At 40.6% G+C, this 19,858-nt stretch overlaps 1 protein-coding gene across 1 annotated transcript in view; it reads right to left on the reverse strand.

The window, feature by feature from the left end:
• Positions 1-19,858, reverse strand: part of ches1 (checkpoint suppressor 1) — an 87,571-nt gene that overhangs the window by 23,605 nt on the left and 44,108 nt on the right. Inside the window, exon 3 of the mRNA XM_032586308.1 lies at positions 7,011-7,162. Coding sequence (XP_032442199.1) covers positions 7,011-7,162 — 152 coding nt within the window. The remainder of the gene's footprint in view (positions 1-7,010; positions 7,163-19,858) is intronic.

Consider the following 19,858-nt stretch of genomic DNA (forward strand, 5'->3'; position numbering starts at 1 on the left):
AGGGCTGACCTCCTACCCAGCATGCTCTGTCTCTTACTGCCTCCCTCTCACTCTCTCTGCGTCCACTCACACCCATCTGATGATGCTCGTATTGAACGCACTCAGCTGGACTGAAAACATCCAGCTGCTCCTCCAGGCACAGGTGGGTGGGGTCGTGCAGGGGGTGGCAGGACTCAGTAGTACGGTCCGTACAGGAAACAGGACAAAGAAGAAGAAGAGGCAGTTCAGGTTTAACTTTCACCACCGTCCCGTCACCCCCCACGTCCTTTATGATCCGTCTCTATCAGTTGCTGCGTCGGACTGCCGGAGACGGTCCTTGACCTTAACGTAATAGACATGCAGCACAACCATTCACGGTCATTTAGCTTCATACATGCTGTTCTTCAGAGTGAGTGCTCTTGACAGAGAGATATCATTTCCTATTGATCAAGCTTTACTTCTTAGGCAGAGAACGGCCAACATCTTAAGACGGCAGCTGAACGTGTCGACTTACGGTTTCCAAACTAAAGGCAAGTTTTGAAGCCAATATTTAACATAAAACAACCTAAAAAGCAGACAAAAGTATACGTGCACAATACAGAGAGCTCATAGGACAATCAGTAATGAAGCAGGTCTGGATGAAAAGCTCTGTCAGGCAAGGACAACACATGAGTTTTATACCAAGGATAAAGAATTAACAACAAAGGGAGAGACAGTCTGGTTCTGATGCAGCTGTAGAAAACAACTTCCAACCTTCTACATGTAACCTAAATAGTTCTTTTGGTGAAAGTTCACAATCATTCATATAACATGACTAGCAGATGTGACCTTAATGTAATTTTTCCATCACAGTACCCTAGCTCTTCATTGGATTTAGGTTTGAACTTTGACTAGGCTACTCTAGGCTATAGATTTTTTTATCCAAATAATTCCTGTGTATATCAAGGTGAAACTTTAGGGTCACTGTTCTGGTAGATTGGAGTCTGTAACCTTTGTAATTGAAAAAGAGTCGGTTAAATAAAACTTGTTTAGGGCCTCAAGTGTTTCAATGATCTTTATTTATGATAAACATCTACTACAGAAAATGTGTTCTGAACCATCGTTTTATTCCTATTTTTAGGTTTTAAGCAAAGAAAAATGCAGCATTTTTGCAATAAAGTGAGTGGATACACTTTCTTCTGTGGGATGTTGAGATTTGCAGAAAATGCTATGAAAAATTCTGCGTTTCTTCTAAAGGTTATGTATTTATACCTAATATCTGTACGCCTGGTATCTCCACCTGTTTATTTAACTAACTCCTGAGTTTTATTTCAGCACATCCAAATCAAGAGGGCAAAACACAAAAGCAAAAATGATTTGAAAAGCCACGTATAATTTTCTCTCCTCTTCAAAACATTTGGAAACTTTGGTTCCAATAAAATACACTGACATTTGTGGTTGTAATTTGTAAAAAAAATAAAATAAAAAGTGAAAAAGTTCAAGTATGAATACTTTGCAAGGTAATTGCAGTTTACTAATAGTTACTGTTAGAACTCTTCCTAAACAGTAGGTGTCACTACTGAGAAAATAATACAAAAGAGTGACACCAGAAGAACTGCAGAGGTTCAAGCTGTGGTAGGGCATGGTCCAACTGTTGGTAGGTCATAGGTCAGCACCACAGAGAAAGGAATTATATAATAATATTACGCAAAAGTGTCAAGGGAGTGTTGTAAAACATAAAAATATTTGCCACAGTTTGGTAGCACAGCCACCAATGAAAAGATGAAATATTGTAATCCATGAATACTTGAGATTCCTTCTAAAGATTCTTCTAACTCCTTATTTTAATAGTTCGAACACTAAGTATAACTTAACTTGCATTAATACACACAGTGGAAACCGTCTTAGCACTTCCACATGAGCTAACCTGCACAGTCTTCCTCATCTCCCTCCGCTTTTGGTGGTACAGCCAATCAGTGTCAAGGAAAACAAATAGGACTCCTTGATTGGCTGCTTTACAAGTGGCAGCCAATAGCAGTTTGGGTATTTCAGTTTCCCAAGATGCATTTTCTTTTGAAAATTTTTGGTGTGCTCCAAGAAGAAATCCGCAAATAAGCAGATTTATAGTATAGTATAACCTATATGTAAAACGCATGCGGTTTGCAACATGTCAATAAAATAAAATCCCAGAAACAGAAAGGAAAGAACAGCCAATTGAAAGAAGTAAGAAAAGCAGGTGCACTTGCACTGAAATACGAGTGTACTCTCAAATGTCTCGTCAATGTGAAACTGCTTTTGGTATTGCTAGTGACGTGTAAGAGAGCCCTTTCATCTTTGTTTTAGCCCGAAATGCCTCAGCAGTATCTGTATTGTGCTGGGAGAGAACATCTGTTCAAATTACCATCTCAAACTATCAACCCCTCCACCCCCGAAAGCTGAGAAAGCTACCGGTCAGTGAAAGGCAGAGAGGAGCAGCTCAACTGGAACACAACCCTGTCTGAAGAGCAGAGAGGCGCAGATACAAGGATCTGCAGTCGGGGTTTTCCTCCGTAACACTCTCCCCTGCTTGTTGGGTCGTCTCATCGGATGAATCTGGGTTTTATAAAAGAAGAAAACCATTGTTGGAAGCCCTTAAGAAGTCTTATTTGGAGTTTCTCGCAGGGCATCTTTGAAAGAGGGAAGTCTGGTCACAAGAGGTTACAACCGAACCGTGTCCAGGTTCTAGTGCTGCAAATTGGATTCACATCGCTGTTGAGCAAAACCTGTGCAAGATACCAAAGACGTGTCACGTCAGTCCAAGATCTGTTGTCTGGAAGTCAATCACACAAGACGTGTGATTCTGTAAGTTAAGATGCAAATTCTACACAATCGTCTATTTGGCTTTTCTTCACTAGCTGATCGACATCTTTCACGACCTCTGTCGTTGATTTCAACAACTAGCCGCAGTGAAAGCTGTACACCCCACATACCGAGTAACCTCATGCGAGGACAATCTCATCTAATGCAAAACCTGCACTGCGATTGTCGAGCTCTGGTAATTATTGATAATCAAAACTAACTTACCAATAGATTTTCAGCAAGATATATGCACTTGTTTTAAGTCAATTATATTGATTCCATTATATTGATAAAAAAAAAAATTACTACTACTACTGGTATATGGGGAAAATGTCTTGTTGTAAGTAAAATAATCTGCCAGTGAAATTAGAACCTTTTTTTTTATCAATACAATATTGAGGAATTATTGGCTTAAGTTACCATATCTTGATGAAAAGTTACTAATAAGTAAGTTGTCTTATTTCAAGTATACTGAGATATTAACAAAAAAAATACTAGGTAAGATTTTGTCTTTTTCAGTGTAACTCTTCCTCTTAGTGCCTCAATATGAATGAAAAAAACAGTTTTAGAGTGGCCCGGTCAAAGTCCAGATATAGTTGACGTGTCTTGATTGTGGCCGCTTCAAAACATTTTCACAAGGAACCGTGTGCCAAAACTTCTGAACGGTTACGTAAAATATTCATTACCAGTGATAGCTAACACTTGGTGCAAGTAGCCGCCACCAAATGTGAGACAACCAGTTATTTGGTTTAGGTTGAAGCTACTTTTCACATAATACCAAGCTGATTTGTACACCTTTTTCCCCACATTAGTATATAAAATCATTATTTGAAACCTGTTTTTTGTAAAAACTAAAAATTTAAGCGCGATTAAAAAGGAACTCTTCACCGCTGACTTCCATCACAAACCCGTTCGCTGGAGTTTGTGGAAACAGACATCTCACGTTACAACACGCTGTGAAGGACGTTTTATAAATATAATAACTGTGTACTGTAACTGAAGTGAATACAGTACAAACACACACACACACGGAGAGAGTGCAGGTGCTGCATCACATGGGGACCTCCAGTTCCCCTTACTCTCTCTCTCCCGCTTCCCCTCTGTGTGCGTCAGAATGCAAATGAACAGCCTCATCCCCCCGCACCCCTCCATGTTCCGAATCCAGCCTCCAATTTGTTCCACTTCCCCATACCTCATTGTTCAAAATGACACTTTTACATTTTATGGTGAACCAATTATTCTGTCTTACACAGTCCGCTGGCTCTGCGAGCCAACCTGCCCAGATCGGCTGGGTGGGTGGGGGGGCTGGAGGGCTGCTGCTGCTGCTTGGACACAGCAAAAGGGAAGAAGAAGAAGAAAGGGAAAAAAACTAATGGTACCTCTCTCTGACATATCCGCAGGGATAGATGGAGGTGCAGGACACTGAGAAGTTAGCAAAAGGGGGGGATGATGGAGGAAGGTGGAGAGGTCATAAAGTGAGGCTGAGAGGATGAGAGGATGCTCTCGCTGCGCGGTGTGGAAAAGTGAGCGTAGACAAAGGAGGATTTAATTGAATGATAAAGTGATGGAGGGAGAGGGGGAAAGAGTAGAAAGAAGAGATGAATTACAGCAGGGATAAATAAAGAAGATGAAGAGGAGGCTGCCTCGCCGGTCGCAATTGTATGCCTGAGGACGAACGGGAGGGTGTGTGCGGGACAATAAAAGGGGAGACAAGAGAAAAAAGGGAGAGGGAGGTGTGGAAGAAGCCGGAGGAGATGCGGCAGAGAGCGGTTGGAGGCTGGTGGGGGTGGGGGGCGGAGGGGTTGATGGAGCGAACATGTGCCAGGAAAAAAAAGAATAAAAAGGGGCTTTTTTCCCCCTTCTTCTTTACCTGAGATGCGCCTGAGGGCGAGAAAGACAGGACTGTTGTTGCATGAAAGCAGCGTGCAAAAAATAAAAAATAAAAATAAAAAGGATTGGAGGAGAGGATGGAGCGGGTCAGCTCCGACGCCTGCAGCGCGCCGATGCAGAGCGCCAGCGACAGATGGGAGACAGGGAGGTGCATGCACGCTGTAGGTTTTATGTTATAATTGGATATTGGCACGACACGTTTGATTGGTGGTCTTTAATTTTCGGCGATCCACTTAAAATCCTATGCACTCTAATAGAAACGTATATCTGAGTCATTTATCGTGGGAAAAACGGTGTTTGATTTTGATTTTTTCACCCCACTACCTGTAATCAATATACCTGGTGTCGTAGTTGGAAACTTTTGCTCCAAAGGAAAACATCTGAAGTACATGTACATGTGAAAGTAGAGGAGAAAACTCATTCAAAATTTTCAGTTAACTTTTTTCCTCCAGAATTTGTTGTTTTTTTATTTATGAAAGAGTCAAAGGACTCATTCATTACCTAAAGTATTACAAGAGTGTCTGAGTCATAAATATTTTCTACATTTTTGCAATATTTAAGCAGGAAATTGCACTTTGTACATTCATATTTTAGGTTAACTTAATAAAAGAAATGCCTCCATGATAAAAAAAAAGTTAAATAAATAGGGTTCATATATTGGCAAATTAGTTCACACCAGCTACTAATTAATATGCGTGTTTGGTGTATTTGATTCGGTAGGAGGTTTTACTGTTTTATCAGGTACAGCTGTTTGATTTTCTACTTCTTATTAGAAATAAATAGTTCATTTTCATCAAATTCATGTAAAACTATGGGATAATATAACAGTGGTACCACATCAGAGACCAGCCAAAGGTCAAGGTAATCCATCACCTTGACTAAGCCATAGTATGTTAGAGGTAGAAACGAATATGAGCATTATTATGAAGTGGGATAAAAAAGATATATGGTTTTTATTTGTTCTTACAAATAAAAATACAAAAAAATGCCCAAAAATGCCTTTAGAAGTCTCCCTAGTTTGTAAATAGAGTCCACCTGTGGGTGACTTGATCTCTTCTTAATACAGCTGTTCTGTGAAAGCATGGTGTTGGTAGAATTATGCTGTGGTTTAAAAAAAATAATAATAATAAAATACAGGATATTCCATAGAGAAAACCTAACCTAACACCAAAACATACAGCAAGATTTACAACTGAATCGTTTAAATCAAATCATATGGAGGTGTCAGAATGGCCCAGTCAAAGTCCAAAACCACTAAATCCACATCAAAATCAGTGTTAGGCTGGGAAATGCACATTCACAATCTGACAATCTACTCAGATTGAGTTATTTCACACAGAACAATGGTCAAAACTTGTAGTTTTTTTCAGTTTTAGCCAATAACATATTTTACTGGATTATATATTGTCCCAAAGATTATTGCAATAAAAGATGATATTGTTGTTGTGAGACCGTTTTCAACTAGTATACTGATAAGATTTCAGGCACACACTCTCACAGATCAATAAACGTTCATTTCCAAAGAACATTTAACACTGGAACTTGAGGACATTTTTTAAACATTCAAAATAATTAAACAAAGCAATAAATAAAAAGGATAATTAAGTTTTAAACAAAATAAATTGTCTTTCAAAAGAGATTCATCATGAGGTTCAAACGGGAAAAACATGCAAAACTGCCAGTTTGGACTTCAGCAAAAAAACAAATGTTTGCAGCATTTCTCAAAATGACGGCTTTTCATTAATATTAAAGGGCAGCTTTTATTAAAAGATTAAGCGAACAACACAAACAAGAATGCAAATGAAAACTGTGACTCAGTTTAATTTATCATGTGATTCGTTGAGTTATTGCCTATTGTGGCCGGCTTAGTCAGACATGCCCCAAAAAGACGAGGAAGGTGGTTCTACTGTTGAAAATCATGCATTATTTTTGACATTATGTGCTACTTTGTGTATTTCTGTCAGCCAAAGACCAACTGAAATACATTAGGATTTATTGAACTTGGTTCAAAAAGCTGTGAATTCTTGTAAGCAAACTTTGCACCGGGTTAGTGGCACACCTTTCTGGTCTAGTAGGACCCAGGAGAAGTTGAGTTTATGGCGGATCGACAATTGCACAAGTTGTTTACCTACCAAAATAAACCTGGTCATGAAGCAAAACACAGTGGCTCAATAGTCAACTGTAAAACAAGTTGTGTGACAGGAAAGAACAATCACGGAGATACAAAACGGAAAAATTCCAATCAAGGCCTCTACAACCTTGATCTAGCTCTAAAGGAGATTAAAGTCACAGAAGATCTCAGCTGTTCTCTGTTGGTTTCTTACCTGTGGTGAAACGTCTGAGGCAGGCTGGGCGGGGAGGTGGAAGGTGTGGCCAAACTGGGCGAATAAGGATGATACGGCGTCTTCTTCAGCGCCTGGATCAGATTGTGCCTGTACTCTGGATCTATGGACCACAGGGAGCCTTTGCCTATGCTCTGAGAGAGGGAAGAGAAGAAGAAACAAGAGAGATATCAGATTGGAAGTTGTATAAAACCTCTTAAAGCACGTCGGATTCTTCACAGCAGGCAGACCGGAGCCACCAGGTGGAGAAGTTAACTTCCCTTATTAGCCAAACCACCTGTTAAGAGACCAAATTCTACATTCCTGCCAAGTGAAAGACTCTGAGAAAAACAGCGGTGTGTGTTAAGTATTACTGCCCAAACTCATTCCAGATCACATCTGCCATCCAAACACTCACATGTTCCACAAATAGACAACACTCTGAGGGATGAAAACTAATACACCCTCAATGCCAGAGCTGCGTTCTCCCATTGCCAGCCTCTCCTTGAACAAGAAAAAAAAACAACAAAGACAAAACACAAAGCTTTTTGAAGAAGATCGGAAAACTTGAACTTTCTCCACTCCAGAGGCGACAACTGTATTTTTAGATCAAAGCACCCTCTCCCACCCCACATCCCTCTCCTAATGAAGCTGTCAGCTCATACTCTAAAGGAAGCCAGCCTATAGATTACAGAGAAAGGCAGCGGTGCAAACACTCTGCCCGTCTGTGGATCTACCACTCTGTGTGGAAGTGGCAAAATCAAACAAGTTTTGCGCGTGGCGGGACGAAGGATGAACACCATGTAAGTCGTTGTGTTCAGATTGCTTTGCGGCACACTGTCAAATGATAGGGGCGCTGGGCAGATGTCGACATGCAAAAGTGGCTGTAGACTTCTGCTGTCTAGAAATATAACAAGTAATCTACAAAGAGGGAAGTGACACATGGGCCAGAAGCATTAAGTCGTGACTGATCTGAAACCCATCATGTATTTTCTATTGTCACCAGAGATATATCTGATAATATAAGACTAAATACAGTTGTAAGCCAGTCTAAAAACAGCCAGACTTTTTTAATCAACACGATTCCACCACAGATGATCCAACCTAATACAGTGCAGGCATTATGCAGAGAAAAGAGTCTTTTACCACTTTCTGTTCAAAGAAAAGTTGTCAAAATAATCCATATTTTGTTCTAAAATCTTTTGTCCTCCTCACCAGGGTATGGGCTGCCAAAGGTAGAACTCTCCAGATTTCCATCCTCAGCAGTTCGTCCTAGTTGGTTCCAGGTGTAGCCAATCTTTTTTTTTGTCTGCCTCCCCTGGTGTTTCTTGGACGGCCTCTCTTACGCTTGCCTTGGGGGTTCCTCCTGAAAGTCTGGTTGTGTTGGTTGGCGGTTTGCGTAGCGTCTGTCCTACCCAACTCCATGTTTTCTTCCTGATTTCTGCCGCTACTGAGAGTTTGTAAGTCGTTTCCTGAAGGTTGACGTTACTGATAGTGTATGGCCAGCAAATACTGATAATTCTTCTAAGACACATGTTCAGGAATGTTTGGGGTTTTCTGGTTTGAGAATTTGCTTGTCCTCCAGGTTTCAGCCCAACAGTATCGACTCTATGTCGGAGTTGAACGTTGGTTCTTGACAGTCAGGGTCAGGTCTAGAGCAAGATGAAGGCAACTATTGCTTTGCTGAACATTGCATTGACATCTGCATCTGATCCACCTTGCTGGTGATTGACGCTGCCCTGGCAGGTTCTAATCAATTCTTTGAAGAAATTCTTTTGCATTAGTCAATACAAACTGGGCCATTTTCATCTCCACAGGTTGGTCGACAACTTCACACAGCAGCGCTGCAGATAAAAAACTACTCAGATTGTTTGTAAACCTCAAGGCTTGTTCGAAGGTATTTTGCCTATGGAGTACAACCATGACGAAACATCCTAATGACTTCAGTTTACTTTTCAGTCTACTGTCATAGACCATGTTTCTTTTTTTTTAAAACTGTCCTGTTTAGCAAAACAGGACAGGAACATTGCATGGTTCGCAGTGTCTTTAAAAGAGAAAAAGACCTAAAGCATCAAAGATCCTGCACCATATTCAACAGTGGTGAATATGGTGGAGGATATGTGGGATGCACATTCATACATCCCGCATGTATGAATATGTGGGAGGTGCTTTCCCGCATATTCATACATCATTGCAGACCAAACCTCAACGTTGCCTTTTCTGACCATTACGTTAAAAGTTCCAGCAGGGATTAGTAAACTTCACATGGGTACAGTTGACTGTATTACCGATACAATCAGTGCCCATTCGACCCCCAGTCCTTCCATCTCTGTTGTTGCGTCCTTGGGCAACACTCTTCACCTGCCTTGCCTGCTGGTGTTGGTCAGAGGGCCCGGTGGTGCCAGTGCATGGCAGCCTTGCCTCATCAGACTGCCCCAGGACTGCTGTGGCTACTATCTAGTGGCTTGTCACCATCAGCTTGTGAATGTGTGAATAACTGAACATAGTGTGAAGTGCTGTGCTCTGGACTTGATTATGGGCTATACAAGTACACATCATTTACTATTTTACCATCCTTCACTATCCTGCTTACTTTGTACTGTGGCGCAACTAAGATGACTACTTTGCTAGTGGCCAGTGGCTAAGAAGTACTTTTGTCATGTCGTGTATTAATATTTCTCTACTGGGTTGAGTTACTTTGATGACATGTATTTTTAAATACTCAATGGGTAGTTTCTACTGTGTGAAGACCAGACAGAGCCTCTACTCATTTCCTTGCTTCCCCCCTGTGTAGCAGAATCAACAACCCATGATCCGGCCAACTTCAGCCCTGCAACGTTGAGAAAATTTAAGAAGCTAATAGAGCATATGCTGATTTGTGTCTGCAACCACCCTGTCTGGGTCTTTGCATTGTTATGTCAGCTGTGTTGAATGCAGTCCATATGTGTCAAGCCTTGCTCTGTGCGTGTATGCGTGGGTTAACGAATGTGTGTGTGCGTGTGCATAGTGAGTTCCCTGAGGAGTGTGATATTACCCAGCATGGTCTGCTCCTAGGAGTGCTTCTATGACTGCCAGCAACGCCTTCTCCTGGAGAGCATGATATTGCAGACACATACACAAACTCCCACAGAGGTGACCCCCACTGGGCCAAAATCCACCAACCCCCCCCCACCCCATAACACTGCCATGCTGCCAGTGTTTGTGTAGATGTATCTATATGTGTGAGTGGTGTCTGCCTGGGCTGCCGACCGATTAAATCAATGCTCTCTCCTGAATGTCTGTCTGCTGGGGGGCCCTCGCCTCTGCCAACCAGCCAGCCAATCCCGCTCCTCCAACCGCGGACCCCCCTCCTTCTCGGCCGCCAGGCCAATCACACGGTGCATCTCACAGGAAGGGTCCGTAACCTGGGTTATAGCAGTCGCCTTGGCAACAGGCATCATTATGGAAGCAAGCAAAGGTAAAATGGAGTTTGCATTTTCAAACAATGTCATAAAGTTGAGATACGGGCAGACCGTGTGATGTCAGGAATCGGTTTCTGAGGACTTCGGGCTTAATAAGAACAACTGCCCATCTCCTCTCTTCCGTCCTCTGTCGCGATGAGCACATTCTTTTTTTCTTTTTGTCCTCATTTGTGTTCCACATCCAACGTGTTCCTGAAAATAGTCACATAACCGTAGCGCCACACAGCGAACGAGCAGGATTACACAACAAATAATCCCCTCACTTTGAAAGGTTCACCCCTTACTTTTGAGACGTACCCGATAAAGTACAAAACTAAATCTGACAAGGCAGCGCATTAGACTTTATAGACAACTTTAAAAAAAAAAAGAAGAAGAAGAACGGGCTGAGAATTCATTTAGAGAGCAGCAGTCCTTTTATGTCCTGGAACATACAGGTGATGAAGAAAACAGGCATGTCTGGGACACATTATGATAGGATTTAGAAGGCAGAGGGGGGGGAGAGGAGAGAGGCAGGGGGTGAAAAAGTCAGATAGAGGAATGATTGTGAGTTGCTAACATCTGTTTCCTGTGTTATATAAGCTGTGGGGGCTGGTCTCCCATGGAAATGGGAGATATTAAAAAGTCCTGCTGCCACTGACCCTGCTGGTAGCAACCACACAGCCCTGCTACTGCATTCCTGAATGCATGATTATCCTGTCGCATGAACATTTACCTGACACAATCTCTCACCACGGCTAAGACTATTCAGATTAGCTCGTCCTTTTGTCATCTGTACCCAATTAGAATTATTCTGGGTTAAAGGGGCAGTTTGACAAATTACTCCTACAGAAAGAAATGAGATGAAAGTGCCGTTGAACTCCTTAGACTATTGAACATTCATTTTATTAGAGCTAAAAACATTCATGTTTTTTTTTTATTGAGATTAAACTGACAAACCAACACAGAGGTGTACATCACCTTGAAGTTGAAAGGTGAAGCCTTTTTGTTTCTTTCCCCTCTTGTTCTGATACCCCAAAAAACATTCAAATTGCCTTCACAAGTGATCTTATCATAACAGACGTACAGTTTAGGTTGGAGTATCTGTTTAGAGGACCATTAATTAAGCAATCCTCAAATTTGGCCTTTGTTAAGTAAGAAGAAGACGACATTAGCAGTGTTTCCATCAATGATTTCTGTGCACATTCTGAAGTCATATTTCTTTCTCTACGTTAAATAAAACATGTAACAGTGCTAATACTAGCTGACATTACAGAACAATTACACCTTGCCTGATAGCAACACCTCCCTGAAAACGTCTTTCCATTTTTCTGAGATGTGTGGTCCATGCTGGTTTGCAACCTCCACTTCCTGTTTATCACAGCCACAATAATGTCAACATCTGACAAAACTATGTTTTGTAAATCCTGGTTGATTTGCTGCAAACCAGTAGATGAAAAAATGCCTAGTTAGAATTTTCTCTCTCTTTTTTGAGACATCTTAAAAATTTGCTTAAAATTTACATGACAACTGGGCAAAGACATAGCTATTGTTTGGAGTTTTTCACAACCTGCATAAACCTTATCAAACATGAGGAAAGTGTGCTGGTCAAACAAGGGCAAAATAAAATTTTCAGGCTCGTGTAGGGGTGAAATTTGGTTTGCCACATGGGCAGCTTCATACAGATCCACAACATATTTTTTTAGGCATTTAATTGAAAAAAAAAAAACTAAACAAAAACACAATCAGGCATTGTTTTTCCCCTTCAATTAAAATTATGCACTACTTTGTGTTGCTCCACCAGAAGTAAAATGTGGAAAATTTGAAAGGGTGTGCTTACTTTTGCAGAGCAATGAACTGTTTGTCTAATGTGATACTTAGAGGTTGGTTAGCTCTGTAAAGGGCTGCCTTGCTGTTTTACACCTAAGCAAACTTGTTAACCCCTGAGAGTAACACGAGCATCAAATTACGCCATACCTGAACGGAGCGAGGCGAGCTGCTGATCTTCATGCTTAGCTAAGCTAACCAGCTGCTATATATTCAGTGAACTATGAAAAATGGTAGCAGTCCTCTCTCTGAGCATTTTGTATGGAAAAAACAGAGACAATTCAATGTTTTCTATATTAGCAGCTTTCATCAAGCTAAGCATCTAATGAGCCTACTCTGCTATAGAGCTGAAATAATGGCCAAAACAGTAAAAACAGCTAGCTTAGCTAGTTTTAAGCAACACAATGGCTATGAGTGCAAACAATAGTGAAAATTGGTTTACTGTAAATCACTGAAAGACAGTCTATTGTAGCTAAGTAAATAACATATAAATCCTCATGTGAAAATAGTCCCAAATTAAAAGATATGGAAGAAATTAAAAACGAGGGTTGAATCGGGGATTTCTGCACGGCAACATGGAATCCAGAGTTAAACATGGAAGAGATTACATTCATCAACACCTAGACGGGATTTACACGCTTGGGTTTTCACTGCCAATGATCCGAACTTAAAAGGAGCGGCCATTACTGCTTTGCTCACAGGGGGGCTGCAGTAGATGAGTCATTTTGTGGCTCCAGCTGTTGCTAACCCGCAGAACTGATGGTGATAATTGCGGTTGTTATTTTGACTCTTAAAATTTTTCACGGTTTTTCAGAGTTTTAGTTAAATGTTAAATTGAACACTTAAGTAGCCTTTTAAGACCACTGAGCTTTCAAATTTAGCCCTATGTGGATATTGCTGAATAATCTTGCCAACCTACAGTTAGCTTGCTTAATCCTTTGAGCAAGTTCAATTCAGTTCAAAAATACTTGCTGTAGATGCTTAAGAAACCACAACGATAGCAAACCGAGAAGATCTCACCTTGGCCTTTTTGTTCTCGACTCATTCTGCGAACTTTCATAAAATGGATCACATTGCATTCTTGATGCCAACCTTCGCAGATTTGACATATGGCAAACATGTCTTAGTTTGGTGAAAAAAATGTATAAAAAAATTAGAGGTTGGCGACACAGAATTTTAATTTTATCGTGATATTTTGTGGCACTATGTTGTGATAATGCTAAAAGTTATGATTAAATCATTTAGGTGGCACAGCATTCATAGTGCGGCAAACACAAATATTGTTCTTGAAAAGCATTCACATTTGAAACTGGCTTATTCAGAACACCACTGAAAAACTGCACACAGTAAAAGCATTTAATTACATTCTGGAATATTTATTGACGCTCTAGTGGAAGAAAAGGTTGGAGGAGAGGCGGAGCAAAAGCAAAAATAACATTTCCTATAATACTGTCGGTGTTTTTTTAGCACCATTTATTGAAATTTATTGGGCCAACAATAAATCAAAATCCTTTCCCTGATAAGAAATTTATCACGATAAATTATAGACAATACAACAAATGGCCACCGCTACGAAAAACAAATTTCTCCCACTAAAACAACAGCTACACTTTTACTATACTTTTGTCTCTCCAGCTCTGGATTTACTGCCAGCACCTAATCTCTGTTTGAAATTAGACATAATATGTAAAGCTCAGATTACACACACACACACACACATACACACACACAGAGTTAAACTCTAAATGCAAGCATCAGAGTAACTGGCTTTGTTATCCGCACAACATGACTCAATCTATATTATTACAACTGCATACAGGTTTAATAAATGACGTCCCCAGGCAGCGGAAATGCTTTAACAAACCCTGATTAAAATCACTGTGCTACGAGGATCCACCATTACTGTACACATTGTATACACATAAACAAGAGGACTGAAATAAGACAGCAGCTGTAGTGCGGCACAGATCAGAGACATGACTGAGCATTATGGCATATTTTTAATGTTTATTCAGAAAAAAGTGACTTTTTGTAAAGTAGAAGGGTTGTGGAAGTACACTGTAAAAACACAAAATCTTACACAAAGTAGTTTTGGTCCAGTTTTTAGTACAAATATCTTAGTACACTTGAAATAAGATAAAATTAACTTAAAAGTAACTTTTTTAGCTAAATATAGGAGCTTTTTCTAAGCCAATAATTTATATTGATGAAAAAGTACTATTTCCACTGGCAGGTTATTTCACTTTTAACAAGATATTTTTTCCATGTTGTAATTGAAACAATCAATATTAAGGAATTATTTACTTAAAACAAGCCACCATATTTTTGCTAAAAAGCTACTTGTAAGGTATTTTGTTCTATTTCAAGCCTACTAAGATATTTGCTCTAGAAACTAGACCAAAAATACTGAGTAGGATTTTGTGTTTTTGCAGTGTAAAGTTCTAATGTGACTTGTATGATTAGATTCTTCTCACTATTCATTCTTTATTATTGACATTTTAGGAGAAAACACATAAATGATCTGCCTGTCAAAATCTGCAGATGTTTTTAGGGACTGAAAACTTTTCCAGTGTCAAATCCAGTGTGTCCTCGTTCAGCTCGTACCAACAACAGGCCCATCTGGTGAGACGTAAAGTTTAACTGCTGCTAAGTTTTCTTACATCACAGCCAAAATAGGCGTAAAAAAAAAAAGGATAGCGAGCCTGGACTGAATTAAACTCCTAAATACTTGGTAATATGTTGCTTTTTTTTATGTGGAACTGAAGCCGCTTACAGATGTTTAAACTGCAGCCTTTGGGTGAGAAGGAGCATATGGCGACAACGAGGTTTTCGACATGCGACGACACAAAATATGTCATAAGGAGCCACCAGGAGTTTTCACATTTCTTTAAGGTTTTTCCTAAATACATAGAGGAGGATGTTTGACTGAGAAGAAAGGCTGTCATAAAGATTCAGAATTAGATCTTTACGGTAGGGAATCATTTCCATAAACATTAAACTGAGAAGAAAAAAACCCCAAACTGCCTACAGCCAAACTTAGACAGTCTGACTTGCTGAAGGTGGGAGATGATGAGAGCACAGCGCAGTCTTTTTTAGTGATCCGATGTCAAAGTGTCGCCAGCAGTCGGAGTCTGGCTGTTTTGCTCTATGTGGCGGTTTTACGATGGGCGGGAAGGTTTCTGTTCTGCAAAATGACCCCAGAACGGTCAAATGATTCATCTGTCTGCAGGCCAACATTGGCTACAAGCAAGCAGTCAGAGCTGCAGCGCATGTCCATGTTAGAGTGCAAGAACAACTACAGAAACTTTGTGAGGTTACTTAAAAGGGGGTTATATACAAATGCAAATGCTAGCCAAATCTTCAGATTTTTATTTCTTACAAAATTTTAAATCATCAATTTCTCAACTATGCAGTACTCTGTGTTGGTCCATCACAAAATCCATCTAAGATACACGGAAATCGGTGGTTTTAACACGACGAAATGTTGATGGAAAAGTTAACTTCTCAATCACTGAACTGAAAAAGAAAAGTTTTTTAAATGCATTTTTTGTTTACATTTCAGTCCTCTATTTGCCATAAACGTATATTTTTTTATGTTTGCCCATTTGTAATTGAAGCTTTGCAATATTTGGACAATTGCTGAATTCTCTTTAATGAATGATTATGTTCAGTCATCTAACTATTATTATTATTATTATTATTATTATTATTATTATTATTATTATTTAATTTTCCTTTGGGATAAATAAAGTATTTATGAATTTGAACTAGTTACAGAGCCCATTAAATAAATATTCACTCCCTTGAATGTTTTACCTTTTTTTTATTGCTTTTACAAATCAGTCATGATCAACATAATTTGGCTTTTGCAACAAAAAAAGTAAAAAAAATAAGTAAAAGAAAAAACAGAAGCTTTAATGTCAAAACAAAACCAGATTTCTACAAAAATAAATACAGTTAAACAAAAATATTTTGCCATAAAACAAGTGACTGCATAAATTTCCAACCTTTTTAAAGGTTGGATCCGATCCAATTCAACAGAGGCCCACATTTATATTTGTACATTTATCAAAAAAGGCCACATTTTATTTATATTGATTGATTTGTAAGAGCAATAAATGAGTAAAACATACAAAGGGTTGAATTCTTTTCATAAACACTCTATAACCAGCGACGACTTTATTTAAAATCCAAGTCAACAGTGACGGTCATCGACAGGAAGTCGTCTTTCATTCAAGCACCAAGGAGCATTTTTAACACCCTTTCTCCACCGACACCTGGGTTTACTACCGGTCTAATTAGGCACTAAATGCTTTCTTATGTTTACTGTGTGGTTAATTAAATTTCTTGCTGTCGGGCAGGTGTGAGAGCACAGATGAGCTCTTTCACTGGAAACAGCAGCTGGCTCTGATAATCTGCAGTTGAAGACATTTTTTTTATTTTATTTACAACTGCCTTAATCTGGGTTTTTGTTCAATACGTTTGTGTGTAAAGCTCTAAATCAGGGGTGTCCAAAGTCGGCCCTCAAGGACCGACTTTGGACACCCCTGCTCTAAATTATAGCAAGTCCAGTTAAATCTAATTTATTCGACAAAGGGGTGGACTGAAGATTCATCCATCTGTCTGTTCTGCATTACAGATGCTATGAAGTACCACTTTAAGATCATTTGGCTATGTTCTTATTCTCGACTGCAACAGCGGAAACCTTCGTCTAAAAAAAGAAAAAAAGAGATTATAAAGATCTTGATGAAACTTAAGTACTCCCTTTTTTATGAAGATGTTGCCCACAGCTTCAAAACGTTTCACATGAGAGGCACTAGAGACGCACTGAGGGGCTATTCAGGACAATCAGCACAATATCTGGCTAAACTGGTCAGTGAACGGACCATACCTAAGCTCTTAAAGGTCGTGCTATTATCACCCTTTAGCGTGGAAGTTGCAAGAGAAAGAGAAAGCCATTCTTAGGACATGGAATCCTGTTGTGGCGCTAATGGCAGAAGAGATTAAGAGAGTAAGACTTTTCACGCGTAACAAGTAGGAAGTTGGAAATGCTGGGGAATTCACACACACACACACACCACAACGTTTCAGTTACGCTAACGTCTGAGGCTGTGACGAGATCTCAAAGGTGTGAGACCTCACAATAATGAAACGCAGCAACGTTTTCGTCAAAGTGAAGTCAGTCTCACTGTAACCAACTGACTCTTAAGTTTTAAGTGCTGATCTTGAGGATAAGACAGTGATGTTCGCTGATAGGTGTACTGACAGTGAAGAAGACTCACGGTTCTATTGTTTTTAAAACTGTTTGTGCGAATCAAACGGCAATAAAAAGACAGACTAGACATGAAGCCCTGGAAGAATATCGCCGCTACCCTACCATTAGCTGCTAATGATGCTAATGACGTTAAATTAAAGTGCGATTTTGTCATGCGGTGTCCGCCACCTCTCCGAACTGGAGAATTGTACGCTGACTAAGCACGTTTTCGAAACCCAGATGGCCATTTGTAAAACGTTTACTCTAAGTGTTTGCTAGCTCTCCGAAAACAGTTGCTACAATGACGTCTCATTCTCGTGGACCGTTATTGTCTCATTGGGGACAAGTTGTACCGTTACACCCCTACAGCCTTAGCCACCATCCTAATCACTAACATGTGACAAGCAAGCTTTAAATTGCAATTTAAAAATAAATCTTTGTAAAATCCTGTTTCTTCAGCTGCACACAGTGTGACGTCGCCTTTGCTCCTGCTATGCAAGACTAAGAGGGTAGGAAGGCCGGAAAATAAATGTTTGAATGCATTTAGCTTTCTTATTATAGAGAAATGTGAATTGGTTAAAAGACTGGAAAACAACCAACGATTGGAAACAGGGTCCCAAAATCCAAAGTCATTTTCCACCAAATAAGGGAAAAAGCTGTGGGCACTCTTGCAGGACAACATGTTGCAATCTCTGTGAGAAATAGCAGATGTATGACATTAGAAAAAAAATAAGAATCTACATGTTTCAGTCTTCTGGTGGGCAAGATGTAATAAAAAAAGCAAACAAAAAAAACACTTTTACCCAGGCAATTTCACCCTCACCTGAAACGCTGTAACCGTTTAAGCATAAAAACATCAAGGAGCGCCTCTCGTCTGAACGAGGGTGAGGTCAAGTTCGGGGGTGACACACTTAAGTGCGACGCAGAGAGACTTCACAGCGCGTCTCGGATTACAAAACTGCCTTTCTCTCTGCTGAGATTTCATAAGAGGCTTTGAGAGATATATCGCTGACTCCGTCGATGTGTGTTTGGGCGTGTGCGCGCGTCGCTCCGTTACCACATTGATCTCCGGCACTGATCCACAAGACTGAGGGCAACAACACTTGCCATTAAGGCATGTCATTCAGCGAGGAGAAGAATCCTGTTTGTAAACAAAGCCATGGCAACAGCGAGACTCGCTCGCTCGCTCTCACGCTCGCTCTCACGCTCGCAACTTTGAGTTGCCACACAAACACACACGCGCACGCACACACCCACACACACAAACGCATCGCGGCACGGTGCGCTTTATTCCGAACCAGACCCCCATCTTGTCATCTGCCTGGGAATGACCCAGAAATACAGCCACTGGAACAAATAGGCCACTGGCGTATTATTCTCCACCTCTGGAAATTTTAACTTGGTGCCGTTTTCACGAATCCTCTTTCCCCCTCATGAGCGCGATCTCGATTTGTCCCTCGTAACCATAACTTGACCTCCCCCGTCCCCTTTGGCGACTCCCTCGCTCTCGTCCAACAGTGAGAAGGAAGTTAAAAGAAAAAAAAACAGACAATGCAGTATAAGTAGAAACATATCTTACAGCCTGTAATTGCACGCTCGGCTCAAAGGAAATAAACAGGTAGAGGAGAGGAGAGAGAGAGAGGTGTATTCACATGCAGATATTCTCGGTGAAAAGTTTTTGGAAGAAAAAAAAAAAAAGGGCAGGAGTCTGAGTGAAATTACAGAGATTCTGTAATTGCGGCTTCAGATAAAGCCCGGGCTCTTGGCAGGTAGAGTAAGAGTCTGCAGAGATGTGCCCTCATTTCCACACCGACGCGGCGCTCGCATGCTCAAGCCCCTTTTACGCACTCATGCGTGTTTTTGGGTGGGGGAGAGGGGTTGTGCGTGTGTGTTTGTTTGTTTGCATGTCAGAGTTGCCCCGTGTGTGCAAGAAAAAAAGAAAAGAAGAGAAGACAGAGAGAGAGAGGAAGGGTTTGAGGGGTTAATGAGTATGCTGTCTTAAGCAGAGAGCAGTGACAGGAAGACAAGACGAGCCGTCCTTGCCAGAATCACCTCTCCACAAGCTGCTCCGCGCACAAACACGTAAGAGGAGGACATATACTTTCTTTTTTCTCCCCACTCAACACCTCTGAAGCACACACACACACGCATATACAAGTCGGTAAAGCCAAATCAGTTTTCCCCGTTGCTACAGCAACAGCATACTTTTATGTCAACTGCAACCTTGTTACTATGGAGATATGTATACAAGAGAAACTCTGGGCCGTCGTAGTCAAGAGCCAGATGACAGCACAGATCGAGGGCGTGTGCGTTGCACAAACACACACTTTTCG

The sequence above is a fragment of the Xiphophorus hellerii genome, chromosome 15 (assembly GCF_003331165.1).
Source record: "Xiphophorus hellerii strain 12219 chromosome 15, Xiphophorus_hellerii-4.1, whole genome shotgun sequence".
Classification (NCBI taxonomy): Eukaryota; Metazoa; Chordata; class Actinopteri; order Cyprinodontiformes; family Poeciliidae; genus Xiphophorus; species Xiphophorus hellerii.